This window comes from Pezoporus occidentalis, unplaced genomic scaffold (genome assembly GCF_034315485.1).
Source record: "Pezoporus occidentalis ecotype Australia unplaced genomic scaffold, CSIRO_AGI_Poc_V1 ctg295, whole genome shotgun sequence".
Classification (NCBI taxonomy): domain Eukaryota; kingdom Metazoa; phylum Chordata; class Aves; order Psittaciformes; family Psittacidae; genus Pezoporus; species Pezoporus occidentalis.
Window position 1 is genome coordinate 20345 of NW_026914885.1, and position 20440 is coordinate 40784.

Consider the following 20440-nt stretch of genomic DNA (forward strand, 5'->3'; position numbering starts at 1 on the left):
GCAGGAATTGAACTTTCAAAGATGTATGAAGTTAGCTGAGTCCACATTTTGTGCAAGAGACATTGAACAGTACTGAATGGTGAGTATTTGTCCTAGAGTAAAAAAATTATGTATGTGTGTATAGTGTGTGGTTATAGGCAGAGAGGGGTAAGAGCAATTTACAAACAATTCCAGACCAAGGGAGTTCTATGTAATAATGCTGAAATTAAAAGAGATCTGCAATGAACAATGGCAGAATTTGAGTGAAAAATAGTGCATTACCAATGTAATGTGTGTATTCATAACACCATCTAGTGACAAGCTGTAGAGACTACATAACTTTGTCTCAGTCTGGGTTTCCTTTTGTTCCAGTTGAAGAAATTTATACTCTTACTGAAAAAAATGTTTCAGTCAGACTTCACTGTAGTTACATTTCAGGGCATCTTTAAATGTTGCTTTAATCTTCTTGGGGTTTTTGTTTGCTTGTTTTTTGGCCTCAGCTGAATTTAGAAACCTGCCTTTGTTTTCCCAAATTCTGACTTGTACAGGAAGATGGTCTTTATGAGTGAGATTTGCAGCTATGATTTCCATAGGTAAATGATGGTTACAGTTAAAAAGTAAAAGAACAGTCCCTTAAACTGTCTCAAATTCACAGATGTAATCCATGTGCTTTGAAATTTGGACTTAGTCATGCAAATATTTTGTGTTGTTTATATTCAATGTATATAGTTGAAGCAACTGTAAGTGAAGGAAAAAAACCCAGAAGTTTGTGACTCACTCTAATGTGTTTATTTAGAGAGCATTCTAATAATTTAAAAGGAATGGTTTTGGTGGGTTTGTTTTTTGTTGTTTTTTTTTTAATATAGTAGTGAATGTCTGATTAGTAATTTTGCTGTTTGACGTTTCAGCCCATTCTGGGTGTGTTGAAAAAGCAGGACACACCTGTACTTGGGACTCCTTCTGAGATGGGTGGCAGAAACAGCCTTGAGGACATGAGAACCCAACTTGAAGTTCTCAGACACCAGGTAAGGGTGGCTGGAAGTAAGCCTAGACAGATTTCAGACAGCATATTTTTGCCTTTTCTCCCAAGAACTGTGCCGGGTGGACTCACTAGGTAGAGCTTTTGAAAGGAAGAACCAGTTCAGCCATAGTGTTGTCTAAGATGCTGTTGCCACAACATGTCTACAAAGTGCAACTAAGTCCTTGCAAAAGACGGAACAAGGACTTTTGCAGGATTCAAAGCAGCAGAATGATTCTTCTGAATCTCAGAGACCTCCTGCCAGCTCTTTGTTAGGGGCTGAATTTCATCTAGAGGGAATGCTAAACTTCATTGGTTACTGATTGTGTTCCTTTTTTTTTTTCAGAAGTTTAGTGAATTATCTAAGAATCCTGGTCTTGTAAAACTAGAGTGTTTGCATTGCAGTTTTTCAAAGTGTAAGGCAAAGCATTTGCATCTGTAGCCTGCATACTATAGAGAAGAGTACTTTTTTTAATCTTTCTTTGGAGCAATTCAAGTCCTTAGTGCACTCTTTTTGTTTCCATATGAAAGAATCTGTTTAAAAACATGAGATTTTTCAGATAATTTTACATTTTAGGTCTGTCATCCTGGACAGTGTTAGGGTTAACATTATTGACACACAAATGGATGTGATGAGAATGGGGAATTTTATTCAATGGGAATAAAATACTTGTTTCTGTCACGTTTGACAGCAGAGCCAGATTTTGCTCTCTAATGTAATGCTTGCCACATGCTGGAGGATAAAATCCTGCACTTGATTGTACAGTAATGAATGATTTCATTCTACACAATAAAAATAGAGTAAATAATTTTTTTTTTTCAGAATTCTCAAGGGGTATCCATTTTATGAATGTATTTTTCTAGTTGTATAAATCATTGTAGTGACTGCAGACTTCCTCCTACAGAAGATGAAGCAGGATGCTCTAACTGTACAGAGGAGGGACTCTTGGGACAAATAGTGATGTGACAGAGCATCGCTAGACCTTGGTTGTTATCAGCCTATCCCTGACTACAACAGAAGAGGTGAAGGCATTCATTCTTTGGGAGGTGTCCTCCTCTTTCTTAGGGCAACAGCATATATAGCAAAACTGTGACAAAGTGTTTCCCTTGCAGCTTCAGCAAGTCATAAACCTGGGGAGCGGGAGGGAGGTGGGATAGCAAGGGGGGAAATTGGGAGAGAAGAAATGAAGAAATACTGAGGAGAGAAGCATGTAGATAGATGGGGGATCCAAGAGACCTAGAATCATAGAATCATAGAACAGGTTGGAAAGGACCTTAAGATCATCTAGTTCCAACCCCCCTGCCATGGGCATGGACACCTCACGCTATATCATATCACCCAAGGCCTCGTCCAACCTGGTCTTGAACACTGCCAGGGATGGAGCATTCACAACCTCCCTGAGCAACCTATTCCAGTGCCTCACCACCCTAACAGGAAAGAATTTCCTCCTTATATCCAATCTAAACCTCCCCTGTTTAAGTTTTAACCTGTTACCCCTTGTCCTATCACTACAGTCTCTAAAGAAGAGTCCCTCCCCAGCATCCTTATAGGCCCCCTTCAGATACTGGAAGGCTGCTATGAGGTCTCCATGCAGCCTTCTCTTCTCCAGGCTGAACAGCCCCAACTTCCTCAGCCTGTCTTCATACGGGAGGTGCTTCAGTTCCCTGATCATCCTCGTGGCCCTTCTCTGGACTTGTTCCAACAGCTCCATGTGCTTTTTATGTTGAGGACACCAGAACTGCACACAATACTCCAAGTGAGGTCTCACAAGAGCAGAGTAAAGAGGCAGGATCACCTCTCTTGACCTGCTGGTCATGCTCCTTTTGATGCAGCCCGGGATATGGTTGGCTTTCTAGGCTGTGAGTGCACACTGCCAGCTCACATTCAGTTTCTCATTGACCAGCACCCCCAAGTCCTTCTCTGCAGGGGTGCTGTGAATCTCTTCTCTGCCCAACCTGTAGCTGTGCCTGGGATTGCTCTGACACAGGTGTAGGACCTTGCACTTGTCTTGGTTAAACTTCATAAGGTTGGCATCAGCCCACCTCACAAGTGTGTCCAGGTCCCTCTGGATGGCATTCTTTCCCTCCAGCATATCAACCGAACCACACAGCTTGGTATCATCGGCAAACTTGCTGAGGGCACACTCAATCCCACTGTTCATGTCAGTGACGAAGACGTTAAACAAGACCGGTCCCAACACCGATCTCTGAGGGACACCACTTGTTACTGGTCTCCAGCTGGACATTGAGCCAGTGACGACAACTCTTTGTGTTCAGTCATCCAGCCAGTTCTTTATCCACCTAGTGGTCCATCCATCAAATTGATGTCTCTCCAATTTAGAGACAAGGATGTCACGTGGGACAATGTCAAATGCTTTGCACAAGTCCAGGTAGGTGACATCAACTGCTCTACCCCTGTCCATCAGTTCTGTAACCCCATCACAGAAGGCCACCAAATTCATCAGGCAGGATTTCCCCTTAGTGAAGCCATGCTGGCTGTCACCAAGCATGTTGTTGATTTTCATGTGCCTTAGCATGCCTTTCAGGAGAACCTGCTGAACCTGCTCCAAGATTTTGCCAGGCACAGAGGTGAGACTGACTGGTCTGTAATCCCCTGGGTCATCCATTTTTCCCTTCTTGAAAATGGGGGTTATATTTCCTTTCTCTAGTCGTTGGGGATCTTCACCTGACTGCCATGATGGCCAGTGGCTTAGCAACTTCATCCTCCAGCTCCTTCAGAACCCGCAGATGGATTTCATCAGGACCCATGGACTTGTGCACTTTCAGATTTTTAAGATGGTCTCAAACCAGATCCTCTCCTACAGTGGGCACAAGGTCTTCATTCTCACAGTCCCTTTGTCTGCCTTCCAAGACTTGGGTGGTGTGGTCGGAGCCTTTGCCAGTGAAGACTGAGGTAAAGAAGTCATACAGAACCTCAGCCTTCTCCAAATCCTGTGTACCCAGTTCTCCCAAGAGCTTCCTGAGGGGGCCTACGCTCTCCCTACTCTGTTTTTTATTTGCTATGTACCTGAAGAATCTCTTCCTGTTATCCTTAATATCCCTAGCCAAGTTTAATTCTATCTGGGCTTTAGCTTTCCTAACCTGGTCCCTAGCTTCCCAAACAACATCCCTATACTCTTTCCAGGCTGCCTGTCCTTGCTTCCACTTTTTATAAGCCTCTTTTTTCATTTGAATTTTCCTCAGGAGCTTCTTATCCATCCAAGGAGGTCTCCTGGCCCTCCTGCTGCACTTCCTTCTAGTGGGCATGCAACACTCCTGAGCTTAGAGCAGGTGATCCTTGAATGTCAACCAAAAGTCTTGGGCCCCCCTGCCCTCTAAGGCTATATCCCATGGAAGAATGGGTTTGCACTAGGACAGCTTATGTAAAGGGGATTTATATATTTCAGGGAAAATCCTGCTTCAAAGGATGATACTTTTTAGGTGCTTTGAGTTATCTAAGTGGACTGCATTTGTTCAAATGTAGTGAGAAGGCATTTAAACATGGTGAATGTCATTTTAAATACACAGGATCTGGTTCTGGCAATAAAGCTGTCACATCAGAAATTATAGCTGAATTTTTGCAACACATACATAAGGCTTTCAGACTGGAGAAAGCCAGTGGAAAAGCTGTGGTCAAACAAGTCATAGCTATGCTTCAGGAGTGCGCTTATTGCCCTATTTATCAGAGTTGGAAGTATTGCAGAATATTTTTCACTGCAATTTGGACACTGTCCCAAATTATTTTGGTTCTTCTCCCTCAATTTTTATCATCTGGATTTCTAATTCTTCGAGGGATTGCTGGGTTTACAACTTTGCCATTCCTGCTGGAGTGCTGGGGTCAGTTTGGCTGCTTTGTAACGCCCAGTTCATTCCGGGTTTTCTTTGAGGTTCTTTGTCTGTGTGACTGCAGCTTTTCTGCTCTGGGCTCTTGATACCTCCCTGAGCAATTTGTTAGCAATGAAGAAAGGTGTTAGAATTTAATGTGTCCTGAGTTAACGTATGTAATCCTGTGTGTTTAGTCTGTGCTTTTGCTTTTTCTTTCTTTTCATATCTTGCACCTTTTGATTATTTTTATATTGTTAGTGGAAGTGTTTTGTTCAATCTGGCTTGAAACACCTCTTGTTTCTGAAACTCATTCAAATTTGCGTAGGGTAAATAGTTATGAAGGAGATGAATAGATCAGAGAACAGAAAATTCAACAGAAACTCAAAAAAAAAGCAACGCAAGTAAGTGTATTTTGAGCAATTAGTGGAAAAACTATCTGTGCTTAAAGAAAAACAATCTTGCTTTGTATGACAGCCTATTTTGGTTGTCAACAAGCACAGAATTAGTTAATAATGAATTATAGTTATAATTAATAAATTATACCATGGACAGTATAATTTAAGTGAAAATAGGATAGCTCCTTTTTTCCTGACAGAGGAAAAGTATGAGAGCAATTACTGCTGTGTAACTACGAGTTGACAGTATACGGAAAAGGTAAACCTGTTTTCTGTATGTAGAGCTTCATCCTGCCGTCTTAATTTAGGCAAAACTTCTTTAAAGGTCTATGAGATTTCCTCCCTATATGTTGAAATCTGTAAGAGTCTCCTTGTTATCACTCAGGATTTTATCAGGGCAATTTCTGCAAAACAGGGCTTGTTTTCCCAGTTTAACTAATTTCAAGCAGTAATTATGTGAAATTTGAGAAGCTTGCATATACTACTTAAACTAGATAGACAGCTTAATGCAACTGAAATGTCTGGTCCCAAAATTGTTTTCGCTAGTAATTTGCTATTCATTTACCACAGTGTGCGGTATGAACTAAAATGCAGTAATTCTTTTTTCCAAGATTTCCCTAGACAAAACTATGTTTGCCTGGATATAACCTTCCCAATATTTCCTTTTATAAGGCAGGAATTTTTCCCACCCCACAGTATTTTCAAGAAGTTATTTGATAACAGCCAATGTTACAGTAAGACTAATGCTAACCTGTGGGGAAGGGAGAAGGAGAGTGAACTTTACTAAATGGGTTATTCCTGTCACACTGAAACATGTTACAGATGTTACACATACTCAGACTAGAACAGCTTCACCTGTCAGGTCGATGTGTACCAGGTTTCTCCAGGGGTTCTTTAGTACAGATAATGTGATGCCTACTAGTATCTTCTGGTGCACTTTATTCTTTAGCCCTTTTAAAATCTGATTTGGTTCTGTTAACATTTCTTTTGATTTGTGGGATCTAGAAAGGTTTACACCAATATTTAAAATGAGTGCAGCATCTAAGCCACATGTCATAAAAAAACCAAGCAAGCTGAAAGACTCAGAACAGTGGAAATATAAAGCTAAATATAAGATTCTTTTTTTTTTGTAAGCTATTTTTGTATGACTAACAAAAAAAACTTCACAGCACAATTATATTTTTATCATGTCACTATTATTTTGTTTGAAGTGTCTATGAAGTCCATATTGCTGTAATAATGTTTTATTGTTCTGTGCAGCCAGACTATCAGTGGTATGTTACTGACCAGTTTCCGCCAGATGTGCAGTGCAAGGCAAATGGTAAGACAACAGCTGTACAGAACATATTTTATAAGTACTTTTTTAAAATGGGGGTCTTTGAGGGGTGTAGAGTAGATTTTCTTATTAATCTATCGAGTGTATACGTGACAGCTTTGCATTAGGGAGCTGAGGTTGGTGTATGTGGAACACAGGTGGAGGTTTATAATGTAATACCATCTACACATCTGCTTTCAGCTTTGCTGTGATTTGTAAAATGTCTCTATTACACATTATAGGATCACACATTTGCCCATTAGACATCCTGTAACTATCTTAAAGAAAAGATATCCCCAAAGTTGTCCTCAGAGCTTCTGTTGCTCCAGCTTAGATGAAACTTGATGATGTGCTGAAACTGGGGGGGCATGATGGGGCAGATTTTAGAAGTCCTTGGTAATAAAGTTCAGGCTTTAGGATGTTATTTCACCTTAAAGGCAAAATGCCTAGCCTATTTGTATTCTTGGTCTGATCTGATAGTTCGAGGTGCCGAGTCTGAAAGCTAAAAGCACGTAAATGGAAAAAGTTAATTAGCGTTCAAGGTGCTGGTGAAAACTACCTTTTGGAAACCAGGAGTATTTAGTATTTGTACCTGGACTTAAAATCATGCCAAGTTCCTGGGTGTTTTGAAGTACTTGTTTTAGATTACTCAAAAGATGGATGCCAGAGAATACAAGGAAGAAGTGACATTGTTCTGTCTGGGAATCTGTCCTTCCAGATCTTCTCCTTCAGAAACTTCCTTAAAATGCCCCTTTTCTCTCAAAAGTGATTGAGAATTGTGGCACCTAAGGTTTCATGGTTAGTTCTGTTCTCACTTCTGGACCTTTTGTAGAGATACTATCTCAGGTGATCATCCTGTGCTGCAGGAGGATCAGTCAAGTTTGCAGGTGTGCACTGCAGGAACGCGTGCTTCATGTGTCTGACACTTTACAGTGTGAGTGGGTATGGGATGACAGGGACTCACAGAATCATAGAATCATAGAATAGTTAGGGTTGGAAAGGACCTTAAGATCATCTAGTTCCAACCCCCCTGCCAGGAGCAGGGACACCTCACACTAAACGATGTCACTCAAGACTCTGTCCAACCTGGCCTTGAACACCACCAGGGATGGAGCATTCACAGCTTCCCTGAGCAGCCCAGTCCAGTGCCTCACCACCCTTACAGTAAAGAACTTCTTCCTTATATTCAAGTTAATCTTCCCCTGTTTAAGTTTTAACCCGTTACCCCTTGTCCTATCACTACAGTCCCTAATGAAGAGTCCCACCCCAGCATCCTTATAGGCCCCCTTCAGATACTGGAAGGCTGCTATGAGGTCTCCACACAGCCTTCCCTTCTCCAGGATGAACAGCCCCAACTTTCTCAGTCTGTCTTCATACGGGAAGTGCTTCAGTCCCCTGATCATCCTCGTGGCCTCCTCTGGGCTTATTCCAACAGTTCCATGTCCTTTTTATGTTGAGGGCACCAGAACTGCACACAATACTCCAAGTGAGGTGTCATGAGAGCAGAGGAGAGGGGCAGAAATTCCTCCTTCAACCTGCTGGTCATGCTCCTTTTGATGCAGCCCAGGATACAGTTGGCTTTCTTGGCTGCGAGCGCACACTGCTGGCTCATGTTCATTTTCTCATTGATAGTAATGATTCTGGAAATTCTAATACTGAGAGCTTCTTGTTAGGTTGCCTAGTTTCTTAGCATTCAAGTGTAAGGTCTGGGAACTTGGGTGTCTTATATAATATTAACAGTTCTCACAGACCTAGTGTCAGTTGGCATCTCTGAAAGTAAAGCTGTGAATGAAGTAATGCTTGAAAGTGCTCTACCAAAAGCTTTTTTTGCAACATCTGGAAGAAGATGATGGCTACAGAAGAACTATTACATTATTTATTGCTGTCCACATTTGCACTGAAGAGAGGGTAGGGTGGAAACATAACTTGCTGAAATGGGGAATGAGCTTCCCATAATTACATGGTGACTGGAGGATTCTGATGTGGTTGTAGGGAAAGTAGTGCTGTGACTGTGAGAAAGGAGAGGAGATTAATTTTATAGTTGCTCACGCTTAAAGTGATTTATTGCACCTGAGAATACAGGGAGGATGTTTACAACACTGAATGAAACAAGTCCGGCCACCAGCTGCAGCTGTGGTCCAGGGCAATACACACTTAGGGGATCTGAAGAGAGCTCTTTTACCCTGCTTTATTATATGAATTCTTTTTTTTTTTCCTTCAAATTCTGCTATTTATATTGCTGTTCCTTGTCTAGAACACCTGAACACCTCCTCTCAATGGGACAGTGGGTAGGACACTTGGAGGCTTTCCTTTCCTTTTTTCTTCAGTCCCCATAAAAAAGAATTCTCAATGAGTCCCATCACAGCACTGTGTAGGTTGTCTGTTTTAACACCTTCAAGTCTCTTTGCTGATAAAACAAAGATTATTTTATTAACCATTGGTCATAAAGAATTCCAAGTTCTACCATCAGTTAAAAGGCACGAGCCTGGGTTTATATATTTTATATAGTCACATATATTAAATCCACATTGAAGTATTGTGAGAAAGGTTTCAAAGATAGAAACTCCAGAATACACGATGAAAGTATTCTTGATGTTCCAATTTCTTTGTTCTGTTTTGTACAAGTACTAATTACATTGGTGGGTTTAAATGAGCTACTATGTGCAGCAGTGTTCCAGAGTTTCATTTTTCATGTTTCATTTCCTCTTTAGGTGATAAGCTGGCCAATAAATCTTATCGCTTCTGAGATAGGCCTTCATTATAGAAAAACAAAACAGCAGTGCAGCAACTTTTAAGCATGAGGCAGTTTCCTGTAGGAATGCTGTTTCAGTAGATTGATGTTCCTAGGGAAACCCCTTGCATTTTCCTTAACAAATTTTCCTTTGACACTGGTTATTTTTTCTTGAAGAATAATTACAAAATACAGATGGTAACTTCAGGGCTGAGCACAAGTGAAATGAATCAGGAAACTGATCTTTTTTACAATATACCATCAAAAAAAGCTTATTCTAAAGATATCTGAAATCTGTAAGAGCCTCTGTGTCAACTCTAACTAGTCTGTTATAACGTCACTGGGACTGCAAAGGCATATTGACTCCAAGGAGGAATTACTATTTTTTTTTTTCTGTATTTTTGTGTAGATATATCTAGATTGTGTTTTCTTCCTTCTCTGCCCTCCTTTGTTAGGAAGTTATTTGCACCCAGGTGCTGAAGTATCATTTGATTTAAGTTCTTCAGGTCCTTCTGTAACCAGGTCCTTCTGTAATCTCATGCTTTCTACTGCTTGTGGAACTCTATCTGTATGATGTCTTATGAGTGACACCACTTTTTTTAGCTGCACCTGTGATCTGAAAAAGGCCGTCTTAAAGGACTGCTGTCTCTGTGAAGCCTGGTTTGTCTATTTTCTGTAAGAAACATCTCTTTGCCTGTATCTACAAAAATAGAATAATCACTGATTTATTTTTTTTAACTGCTACAGAAATTTGATCTATCTTAATTTCTAAAGTTTCTACTCCAGTCTACTGTTTTTCCACAGTTCTGTGTTTTGGTAGTTGGAAGATGATCACTTATGCTCAAGTCTGAGGAGCAAAGTGTGGTGGTTTGCATCTGGCACTTTTTGATTTGAGCCCTCTCTAATTAGCCTGGAAGTAGCTTCATCAGAATACAAGAAGGATGAGAGGAATAGGGGGGCAAAATGAAGAAAAAAAGGCACTTCAAAAAACCTCTCTTCTTTTATCCATTTAGCCTTTCCTTCCAAAATCCAAAAGGCAAAGAGATGTTCCACAGTTGATGATTCCCCCCCGAGCCCAAGCCGCTCAACTTGTTTTTAAAAGCATGTCTCTGGCTTTAGAGAGTTTACTTAAAAGTTAACAAAGAACCGTTTAAGCCCCTCTGGCTTTGGGACCCTAGAAATGGTTTCAGTAGTCTTCATAGGTTAAAAACCTCAGCCTGCAGTGCACTCTATCAGTAAGAATGGAGACCACTTTGACCTGCCAGGGGTTGCATGGGACAGTGAAGAATTACTTACCATGTAAAATACAATTCTCCGATTGTATTTTGGATGGGGGAGAAAAAAAATCTGTCCTTGAAAACGTGTTTAGTGAGTTGGTGTATTCCCTACCCTTGTATATTCACAGTGCAGAAGTGATTAGAGGCATGCCCATAGTTTGGGGTGGCTTTCACGCTAGGCAGCATATAGTTGCCTGTCATCTGTATGTCTGCATGGCCACGGGAAGATAAAGGTTTAACCCAGTTCCTGTCCTGCTTTTCATGCTGCAGTCTCATTAAGAGCTCAGTTTTCCACACCACCACTGGTTGCTGAACTGAATCCAAAAATATTGAGCAGGCGGTTTGCAAACAGGAGGGTGTGGGCCATGTTCAGGTTTATTGGTCTGACTTTGCTAGCATTTTCTTCCCATTTGTTTCCACAAAGTTTCATGTTACACCTCTTATTAAACTGCTTAAAACCTCAGATAAATCATACTAGAATTCAACTTGTCTGTCATAAGTATTTCTTCACATTTTCCCAAGCATGAAACTCTCCAGCTGAAAGCAGCAGGGTGAAGAGATGGGTAGGAACATTTTGTGTCCAGCCATGTTCCATAGGTGGGCTGCAATGGAGAACAGGCTGCCAGGGAAAGACCACTCAGGTAGTCTTCAAAGGGCAACTGCCCGTCTGCAAAGCATGACTAGAGGAAATCAGGAGGCTTCCAAAAGCAGAAAAGGTGTTTCCTTGAAGATCACAATAGAGAGAGGCAAAGTGGAAAGGTAAGCTATAGGAGACAGGTAGAGGTTAAGGAAGAAGATGATAAGATGAGAGGCTGTATTACTGTAGCAAGATACTTCTTCCTGCCAGCCTCTAGGGTGGTCCCTCCCCAGGTACTTTGCTGTGCAAAAAGCCTAGTCCTAAACTCTGTTTAAATTCCTCTAGCTTAGCCTTGTTTGACCAGCAACACTGCCTTCAGAGGGACATTAGCTCCTAAGTCTCTTCATGCTCTGTCACTCAACATTCCTGGAACCGGTTTCTGATCTTTTTGTTCTTGGTTGGGGGGGTTTGGTGATTTTGTTGTTTGTTTTGGTTTGTGTTTTTTCTGTTTCTTGTTTTCTTTTTAAGAAGCAAGGCAGATAGATTTCCAGCAAATGTGCTTAATGTCACTTTATTTGACAAGCAGTGTTGACTTCCTTCCTTATCCAACTGTGCACAATTGAAAAGACAGTTGAAAAGAAGATTAATTTTGGAGATTTTCCCTGAACCCAGATTTTTAATAAAAAATTCTCTGCAAAAAAAGGCTTATTGCTCAAAGCCTACTAGGAGCAAGAAGCATTTTGCATACCACAACTGCTGGCATGTGTTGCCTTTTTCATTTCCAAAATGAATTTTAGTGTATTTGTTTTCTTGGCAGAGAGATTCTTGGTATATGTATTTGAGAACCCCAGGTACTCTGTCAGAAATACCATATTTTCTTGTCCTAAACTCTATGGTTTTATTTTGGATCCAGTTATGCCAGGCTGGCATATGCTTTAAAGGCATATGCTTAAGAGGCAGAAGGAGAAGCTGAAATGCGGCCTTTCTCCTACCTCTCAGTTCAAGGGGTAGCTCTGGAGGGCTGTGGGGGAGACAAGAGCAGCTGGTCACCACCCTTCTTGGTATGCCTAGGGAAAACCTGCAAAGCCCTAAGGATGCCCAGATGAGCACATGAAACAGCAGAATGTGTCCACTTGCTTTCATTATAATAGCATCTCTTGTTTTTTTCCACACTCTGCTGCTTTCCAGATTTTTGCCCTCAAGGTACCTACTTTGCTGTTAATGTTGTTACAATTAGAGGTAATTGGAAGAAGAGGAGGGAGAAGTGTGGGGTTTTCCACTGAAAATAATGACATCTGTAGGGAGCCCGGGGTGGGGGGGGTGGGGAGGAAATGAAAAACTGAAAAATGTTTGTGGAGGTCCTCAATGCAAACCAGACAGAAAAAAAAACAAACACCTGACATCTTAATTTTCCTGGACAAACTCCCAGGCTTTAAACATTTTTGATATTAACCTGTCCTCAGTGCATATATTACATTAGAAATTATCAGTGCTCCCAACTTGTCAAGCCAGACTTAATTAGCAGCTTGCCATCCCCACTGGGAATGAAAATGTGATGAGTTTCAAGTTTTTTACTGATACAACTTAATTTCTCTTACTGCCGTGTAACAAAAGGGACATTAGCACACCTTTAATTTTTGACTCCAGAAATGAGAAGTTGCCTTTTTTACAAAGGTATTGCTTTTAGAAGTCAACCTGAGCTAAAGATCACAGAGTATGTTGTCATTTTTCAGAGTACTAGGCAGAAAAGTCTCTTGTGAAAAGGAATATTAAAAATAATTTAAACAGACATATGATTTGATAAATTTATTTCTATGAAGCAACATTTCAGGTTTTATCATTCAGTACCTGTTAGATTTTAAACAGCTTCATGCACACTGGCATTTTTTTTCCTTTGGGCATGAAACATAGGAAGAATCGGCATTTAAGAGAACTTGCTTGAAACGGGTTGTCAGTGGTGGTCTTCTGGTGGTAGGTGATGTGGTAGCTGTTTTCATTAAATCATTCTCTTTCCTGGTGACTTGATGAAACATCCGTCTGCTAGCTGGCAATATCCTTAGCTCCTCATTGATCATTTAAGGAAGGGATGCAAAAATTCATGCCATGCCATTTCCACCTTCCTTTGCATGTTTTTTGTGTTTTAAGTGTAAAAGTACTCTGTGCTGGGCTCTGAAGCCTGATTATGGTGCAAATATCCAAGTTTTCTGAATGGTTAACGCTGTCCTAGGCGAGAGAAACTCTTTGGTTTTGGGAGCTGTGTGTTCTATGATGTTTGCTTTTCTTCTCTGGCAGATGGTGCCTGTAGTGCTGCAGTATCTACAAATTTGTACCAGCTGGGCAAGAACTTTAGGAGCCAAAAGCATCTTGGCATAAGCAGGGAGACCTCGGTGTGTCCCACTGGGACTTGGGAGGAACAAAAACAATTGAACAAAACCCACACTGTGTAGCTGCCTGAGGTGTTTGCATATCAAAGTCCTCTCTTTTCCAAATTGTATTTTTATATGAATACCAACATTAGATGTGAAGCTTGGAATCACGTTTCTTGCAAGAGAAGTTTTGTTCCACCATCTTTGTTGTTACACAGGCAAATAGCATGCAGTAGAATGAACACAAAAGTATCTGTATTTATCTACTTTACACAAAGAACTAGTCTGCTAATTGTTGCTCTACTTGGCTTTTTGAACAAATAACACCAATGCTGTTAATACCAGCAAGGAAGAAGTGTCATCAAAATCAATGATTCACAATACAAATGTGGACCTTTTGGATCAAGTTTTCTTTCATGTACATTTGGATATCATCAGCACTGTGGGTTTGGAAGTGAATGATGGGGTTACTTTGTAGCAGCTGCAGAGCAAATCTCCTTGGCTAATTCAAAACCCTGCTGGAAATATTTCACTCTTCATGTTTCTCTTGTAAGTGAAATACTGTGTGCACTTGCATGTGTGCTACTAGGGATGTTACAGAATTTTTAGAATCTTTCAAAACTTCAGGAAGTATGTGTTACACTAGCAATAGAATATTCCTTCTAGCTCAAGTTACTATCAAACACATCTTTGAACCACAGACACCTACTTAGCTATAGATACGGCCACCTAATTGTTCCCTCTGTTGTACTTACCTACTCTCTTGTGCACACGTAGTGCTAATGTATACCTATAAGCACTGCTGAAGGTCAGCTACTCTCCTTAGAGGTCTAGAAAGATTTTACATGGGGACTTCAGGTTATTAGACCCTGCTGTTTGATCTTTATCAACAGTCAGGACTAGCTGGAAGTTGATAGGCATTGTGTGATATCCCTACTCTTCTGCTTCTTCACACTGCCATTTGTATTGGATTGATTACAGACTTGTAATGATGTACAGTATTGGCTTTGGGGAAGGGGGAGGGAAGTGTATGCATGAGGAATAGAGGGAAATGAATCATAAGGGAGTTGTGTTTCTCCATGTCAAAATAATTTGCATTGATTTACTTTTGCAGATTCATCCTTGGAGAAGGGAGGCCATCAGTGACAGCCTATGACCTGGAGAAGTGTAGACCAAAGGCTGCGAGCTAATCTTGCAGCTTAATTATTCTGTTTTGTTCTGGTTTTTTTTTTCCCTAGCTCCTTATCCCTTCAGTGCATGTTATTTATGACAGGTGAAATCCCTGCAAGGACAATAGAAAAGCAGATCATAAAGGCTTGTGATATTCAGGATCCAGTAATACTCTGCTGGCAAGTGTTATTGCCCTTTGTTCTGAAGATGCTGTTTGTGCTGTCTATGAGAATCTGTTAAAAACCCTCATGAGAAAATATGCGGCTGTTGCTGGGGATTCAGAGACTGTCAAATATGGTTTGAATTCAAGAGCTTGTAAGCCAAATAATAGTGTTGTGATACTTTTTTGTTTGTGAATTAGTCTTTTTTTATTGGATTCCAGGGAATGATTTGTTGACATACCATCTTGAATTCTGTGTCCTTTTTCTTAGTTGTTTAGTAAAAAGGAAATCTACCTCACTGTTTTAATATGTTTTTGTGATTATCAGCAAGGTAGCACCAATGGCAGGCCAGGTTGAAAGTGCCTGCTCCCCTTTTCCAGTCAAGCCCAGCTCTCCTTTTGTTTTGGATCCACAATGACATGAAAAATGTGTTCAGGTTTTTTTTGTGTGTGTGTTTACTTATTTATATCAGAAGAATTTTAGTAGAAATATTTAATGGGTTTATCCTCTCAGCGAAAGTGGCTTTGTATTTCTAAATGATTCTTGTAATGAATCTGAACATTGCTGTGTAACCTCTAACTTGAGAATAAAACCTGGCTTTTAAAATTAAATTGTATTTAGGCAATGGAACTTTTCCAGAAAATTGTGGTGAGTGAGTGGTCAGCAAACATTACTTTATAATCTACTTGCAAGATTGTCTCTTCCCTTCAGACTTATATGAGGGTAACTGTTATGAGACAGGTACCTGAACCTGCTGGAATCCCCTCTGAAAGAAGGAACTGAGATTTTTGCACCATAAGGCTACATGAGATGTTCTGTGTACTTTCCTTATCACTCAGAAGTGGTTAATATGAATTGAAGTTCCCACAAAAACTTCTATTGGAGCTGTGCAAAGATGGAGTCATCAGTTATGAGACTGTCTGCATCATTTTTGCTTTTAGAACAGGTATTTCCATTCCCATCAATATACAAAGGCCTACAAATGAAAATAAAAACCTTACAGGATTAAATACATTCAGCATTTGATTTTGGACACGATGGGGAACAGTCCATGAGAAAGGGTTTTTCTGTTATATTTTACAGCGGTGCTGCTTTTGCCTACACAGATCAAAGAAATGACACTCCTCACTTTATAATATAGACTAAGAAAGAACACAAGCAAAGCAGTGAGTGAAGCGGCCCCTGGAAAGAGTTTGTTTTTTCATGAACTATTGAAAATTATAGTCTGACTGCAACATCAGCTGCAGAATAGACTCCCAAGTCTCTTTTAGAGAGGAGTTTTTATCTCTGCATGAATTCAGAGCTGGCTTGCAGACGCTATAGCAGCAGATAGTTTAACCAGCAGACAATGTAAGTGTGCTATTCCTGATTAGTGATTTGGCTAATAAGGGTGAGATCATGGAAAATGCTAATGTGGTGCCTTCAGAAAATCCAATTATACTGTAACCTAATTCGATATGAGCTCTCAGCAGGTGATCAATGCTGTGGACAGAACACCCTGCACTCAAATATGTCATGAACCCTCAAAACAGACGAGCTTCTGTGTGGTTGATGTGGGAGGCAACAAATCCCCCTCTCATTCATTTCCACTGTTTTCCACAACTGGCTGCAAAGGTTGGCGCCTTCCATTTGTGGCACTTAATTCATTATCTGTCAACTTGTGCAAGCATTATTTGGCCCAAGCAGATGATTTAACATGAGTGTTTCACAGTAAGAAAATAGAGTTTACAGGTTTATCTTTCTTTTTCTCTGTTTAGTCACAGGCTTTTAATGTTTAGCTGGCTTAGGCACAGGACCATACACTCTGACACACACAAATCCTAATCCTGCTAAGTGTGGGGTATGCTTTGTATTATATGATAGAGAATTTTTATCTTTTAAAATGCATATAAAACACCTGTACAGTAGATTTTCCTCTTGATTTTCTTGTAATGATGCATGTTTCCCAAATGCAGGTGCTCTCATCTATTTGAATTAACATTGTCAGACTCAAACACCCCCAAAGGATATGCCCTCTGCAGTGACCCAGACAAGTTTGAGGGGGTGAGTTATTTTAGTTAAATTTAAACAAAGGACTCATATCAGGCATTTTTACTTCCTTGAGCTTAGCCAAAACTGGTTATTTGAACTACCAGGTCTTCCTCTGACCTGTTAAAGAAGCTGTCTGGCATTTCCCAGTCTTTGCTACATATTTTATTTTCCAGATTCTTTCTATGTAGCTTTTTCTGATATTTTCGTGTATCAGTGGTGAGTGGATCGATTTCACAGTAAGGGCTAATGTGTCTGTGAAAGACCTTCTCTTTTTTTTCTTTCTTTTCTGGTACGAACCAGTCAGGGTTTGGGAATATTGGAATTCATATGAATGTTATAAGAGGAGCAATTAATACACAGAGAGTAACTTTCTTTTCATACCAGAACAGGCATTTATTTGAATACCCAAACTTGTAACAGCAGTAATGAGCTGCACTCGTGGTTTGCGTCCCTGCTATTTCCTCACTCACAGTGGCTTGGGAAACAAGGCAAGCATAAAGCGTTTCTCTATCAAAACTTTTCAACAGTTTAAGTGGATGTTTTCACTTATCTAGCAGAAAGACTTACATGTCCTCTGTGCTGGCCAGTCTGCCATCTGGTAAGATGTGTAAGGAGTGCTTGACTTGTATCTGTATGTGACTATGCTCTAAGTACTTGATTGTCATAGTAAAAATGCTTACAAGGTGACAAACTTTTAGGAATGTGATAAGGAACTGGCCAATAATGAAGGTGATTACTCAGATGGGGGTCCAGGCATGGCTTGCAACCAGCTCTTGGAAAACCTTTTATTATTTCTGGTGGGAGTACACGTGTTGATACAAGTTTGTACATATTCTGAATGGTGAGTTGTGAAATCTGATAAACAGACAAAATGATATTAAATAACAGATTCTAGAGAACTTATTATGTATGTTTTGGCTTATGTTTCTCTTTCTGTAGACTTTTCTTACGAACTGAACTTTTTCCATTTGGTTGCAGTGTTACATCCAAACATGCCGTGGAGAAATGTTCATTTCTGTGAATGAGAGCAAGTTTTCGTCATGGTAAATTATCTGCTTGCAATATTATTTTACGTTATTTTCAACACACCATGCTGGGTTGACTAAATGATGTTTTGATTACCGTAACAATAATTATCCAACATTAAAATAAGAGCACATTTGAATTCATGGAGTCATTAACACAAAGAGGTACTCAAAAGCTTGGGGTCTTTTGGTGAATTTTTGTCCCATACTTTCTTCCTTCCCCCCCCCCTTTTTTTTTTGTGGAGCTAGCAGATATGACATGAACATTTTGATGACATGAACATTTTGATGACATGAAGCTTTCTGTTTTGATTCACCACTGTTTTACTTCTCAGGTATTTTAAGCCCTGTGCCTTGTTAAAAATGTATCTTGTTTTAAAACTGTCTTTCTCTGAAGACATGAAGTGCTATTGTTGAATTATACCAATACTTATTACATTCTATTCCTGTGGATTTTTTTTATAGTCTAATACTTATATAATGTGTGTCATGGTATAAAGATTTCATTGGTGATAAGTGGTCTGCCTTTATAAATCACTAAACAGTTCCTCTCCTTAGTCTCAGGCTGTCATTTGTTTTCGGAAGGAGAAATTGTTGCTTTGAAATTGCTGGTCAAAGTTGGGAGCTGTTGTAATTGCCTCAGAAACTCTCTATACAGGAAGAAGTGGATTCATGATAATGCCATAAGCAAAGCACATAAGGTGCCCCAAATACACACCTACACTATCCTATAAAAAAAAGGCTAGGTATCACAGCTAAGGAAGATTTACTAGATTACAAACAAAATCCCGGATCATATTACTTCCCACCTTGGAACCTTTCACTAGTTTTGTATCTTTTACTGTATCAACATTAGATTTCTTGTCCAGATACTAAACCTTCATCTCTCATTTGTTTCCCACATAACATTTCACTCTCTCAGGCTCTCCAAGTTTCTTATCTTTCCTCTTGCCTTTTGGAGCATGCCTTTTGTGTCTTATATAAGATGATGCTGCTATTACAGAGCCTTCAGCTTCTGCCTGCCAGAAACACTTCTGTTTTCCTTCAGATCTCGCCTGTAACCACACACCCCAACCTCTTCTGTGCATAATTGATTTCTAAACCTTCTTACCTTGCAATGGCCTTTCTAATTCTGATATACTGTCCTTGTCTTTAAATAGTGTCTAGGAGAAGGTCAGGGCTTTGTTTTCTAGACCCACTGGCAAGGAATGCCATTCTACAGTCCCTTAAGAAGGATTAATGTGTTATCCGCTGCAATGCAGTGTGCTGTTATATATAGTCTCATGATTCATAGTAAGAACACATCACCAATGAAAATATTTTCTTCTGAGTTGAAATGAATTATGTAAATAGTAGAACTAGAAATTCTTGGTGAATGCTGTGAAGGGAAAGAATGCTCTATACCTTTTGGTTCTGGTTCCACACACTCAAAGACTTTCACTTCATTGACTCCACATCATACTCCCAACCTCCTACCAGTCACTGTTCTGTCAGTATTTCACTTTCCATGACAACATGTTTTGGGATAATTAGGATTATGAGATGCCCCAAACTTCTGGTCTTCACCCCTCTCTCCCTTTCTATAGTCTAGAATAGAATGAGAAAAAGCTGGTGGCATATGACCTTTTGGCCAAGCAAGATCAGGTGCTCCAGCTCCCCCTATTCTTCCCTCTATATTAGACTGGCAATGCGTCCTTGCCTTAAGGAGCTGAAAAATTCTGCTTTGCCCATACCCCTCAGTGCTGAGTTGAGAGTATTTCTAATCAGGTTGAAGTTCTCTCTCTTGTTAGGAAAAGAAAAATCCTCAAGTATTGAAAATGGTTTCTGTATTTTAACTTTGTTGTGAGAATGACTGAAGAATTTCTCTGATTTTTGCAGATGCAAGTTTAAAGGTCTGCAAGACACCACAGGGAGGAAAGTATTTTTTGATTAATAAAACACTTTCCCACCAGGAGCCAGGATGCTGGTTACTGCTGTGTTTTCACTTATTGCAGCAACAGCATTGCTTCCACCTGCCCTATAAACTGGTAACACCCATGTGCTTCCTGTTCAAGAGCTGCTTGTGTGAAAGCCAAAGGTCTGCACTGGCCACTGACTGTGAATGGGCTTGTGGTGGTCAGAGCAGGGCTTCAGTGCAAACTGATAGGGCATGTGATGGGGCACAGTTCCTGATGCAATCTGGTGTTGCAGGTCAGGTGTTAAGGTCTTGCAAGACTAAGACTGTATTTTGCAACATTGTTGGTCTAATGGGGGTATCAGACCTAGGAGGGTCTGCAGCTCTTCCCGCTTTCAAAAGAAAGGATTGGGAGAAGGGAAATCTCACGGAGCGAAATCAGGATGTGTGCTGCTAATGCTTGTATTGCATGACCTGACTAAGAGCGAAGTTAGCGCTCTGATGACGGGTAAAGATCCTTTGTTGGCATTTTCATCATCAGGTTGGTTATTCTCAATTATTTGGTTTAGATGAGAGGAGAGAGGGAGATATTTTGATTTTCTTGGAGGAAGCTTTCATTTTGTGCCTTCCTGTGTTCAAGCATCCTGTATTTTAGCTCTTAGTCATGTAAATGCCA

The 20440-nt window shown here is 40.2% G+C and overlaps 1 protein-coding gene across 1 annotated transcript in view; it reads left to right on the forward strand.

Moving 5' to 3' along the window:
* The window catches only part of LOC134167714 (TNFAIP3-interacting protein 3-like), a gene marked incomplete at its 5' end in the record, with an annotated part of 37684 nt that extends 19604 nt beyond the window's left edge, over positions 1–18080 (forward strand). Inside the window, 4 exon segments of the mRNA XM_062626635.1 lie at positions 888–1093; positions 6429–6538; positions 14598–15250; positions 15898–18080. Of these exon segments, the coding sequence (XP_062482619.1) occupies positions 888–1093; positions 6429–6538; positions 14598–14629 (348 nt within the window).
* Between the last annotated feature and the right edge of the window lie 2360 nt (positions 18081–20440).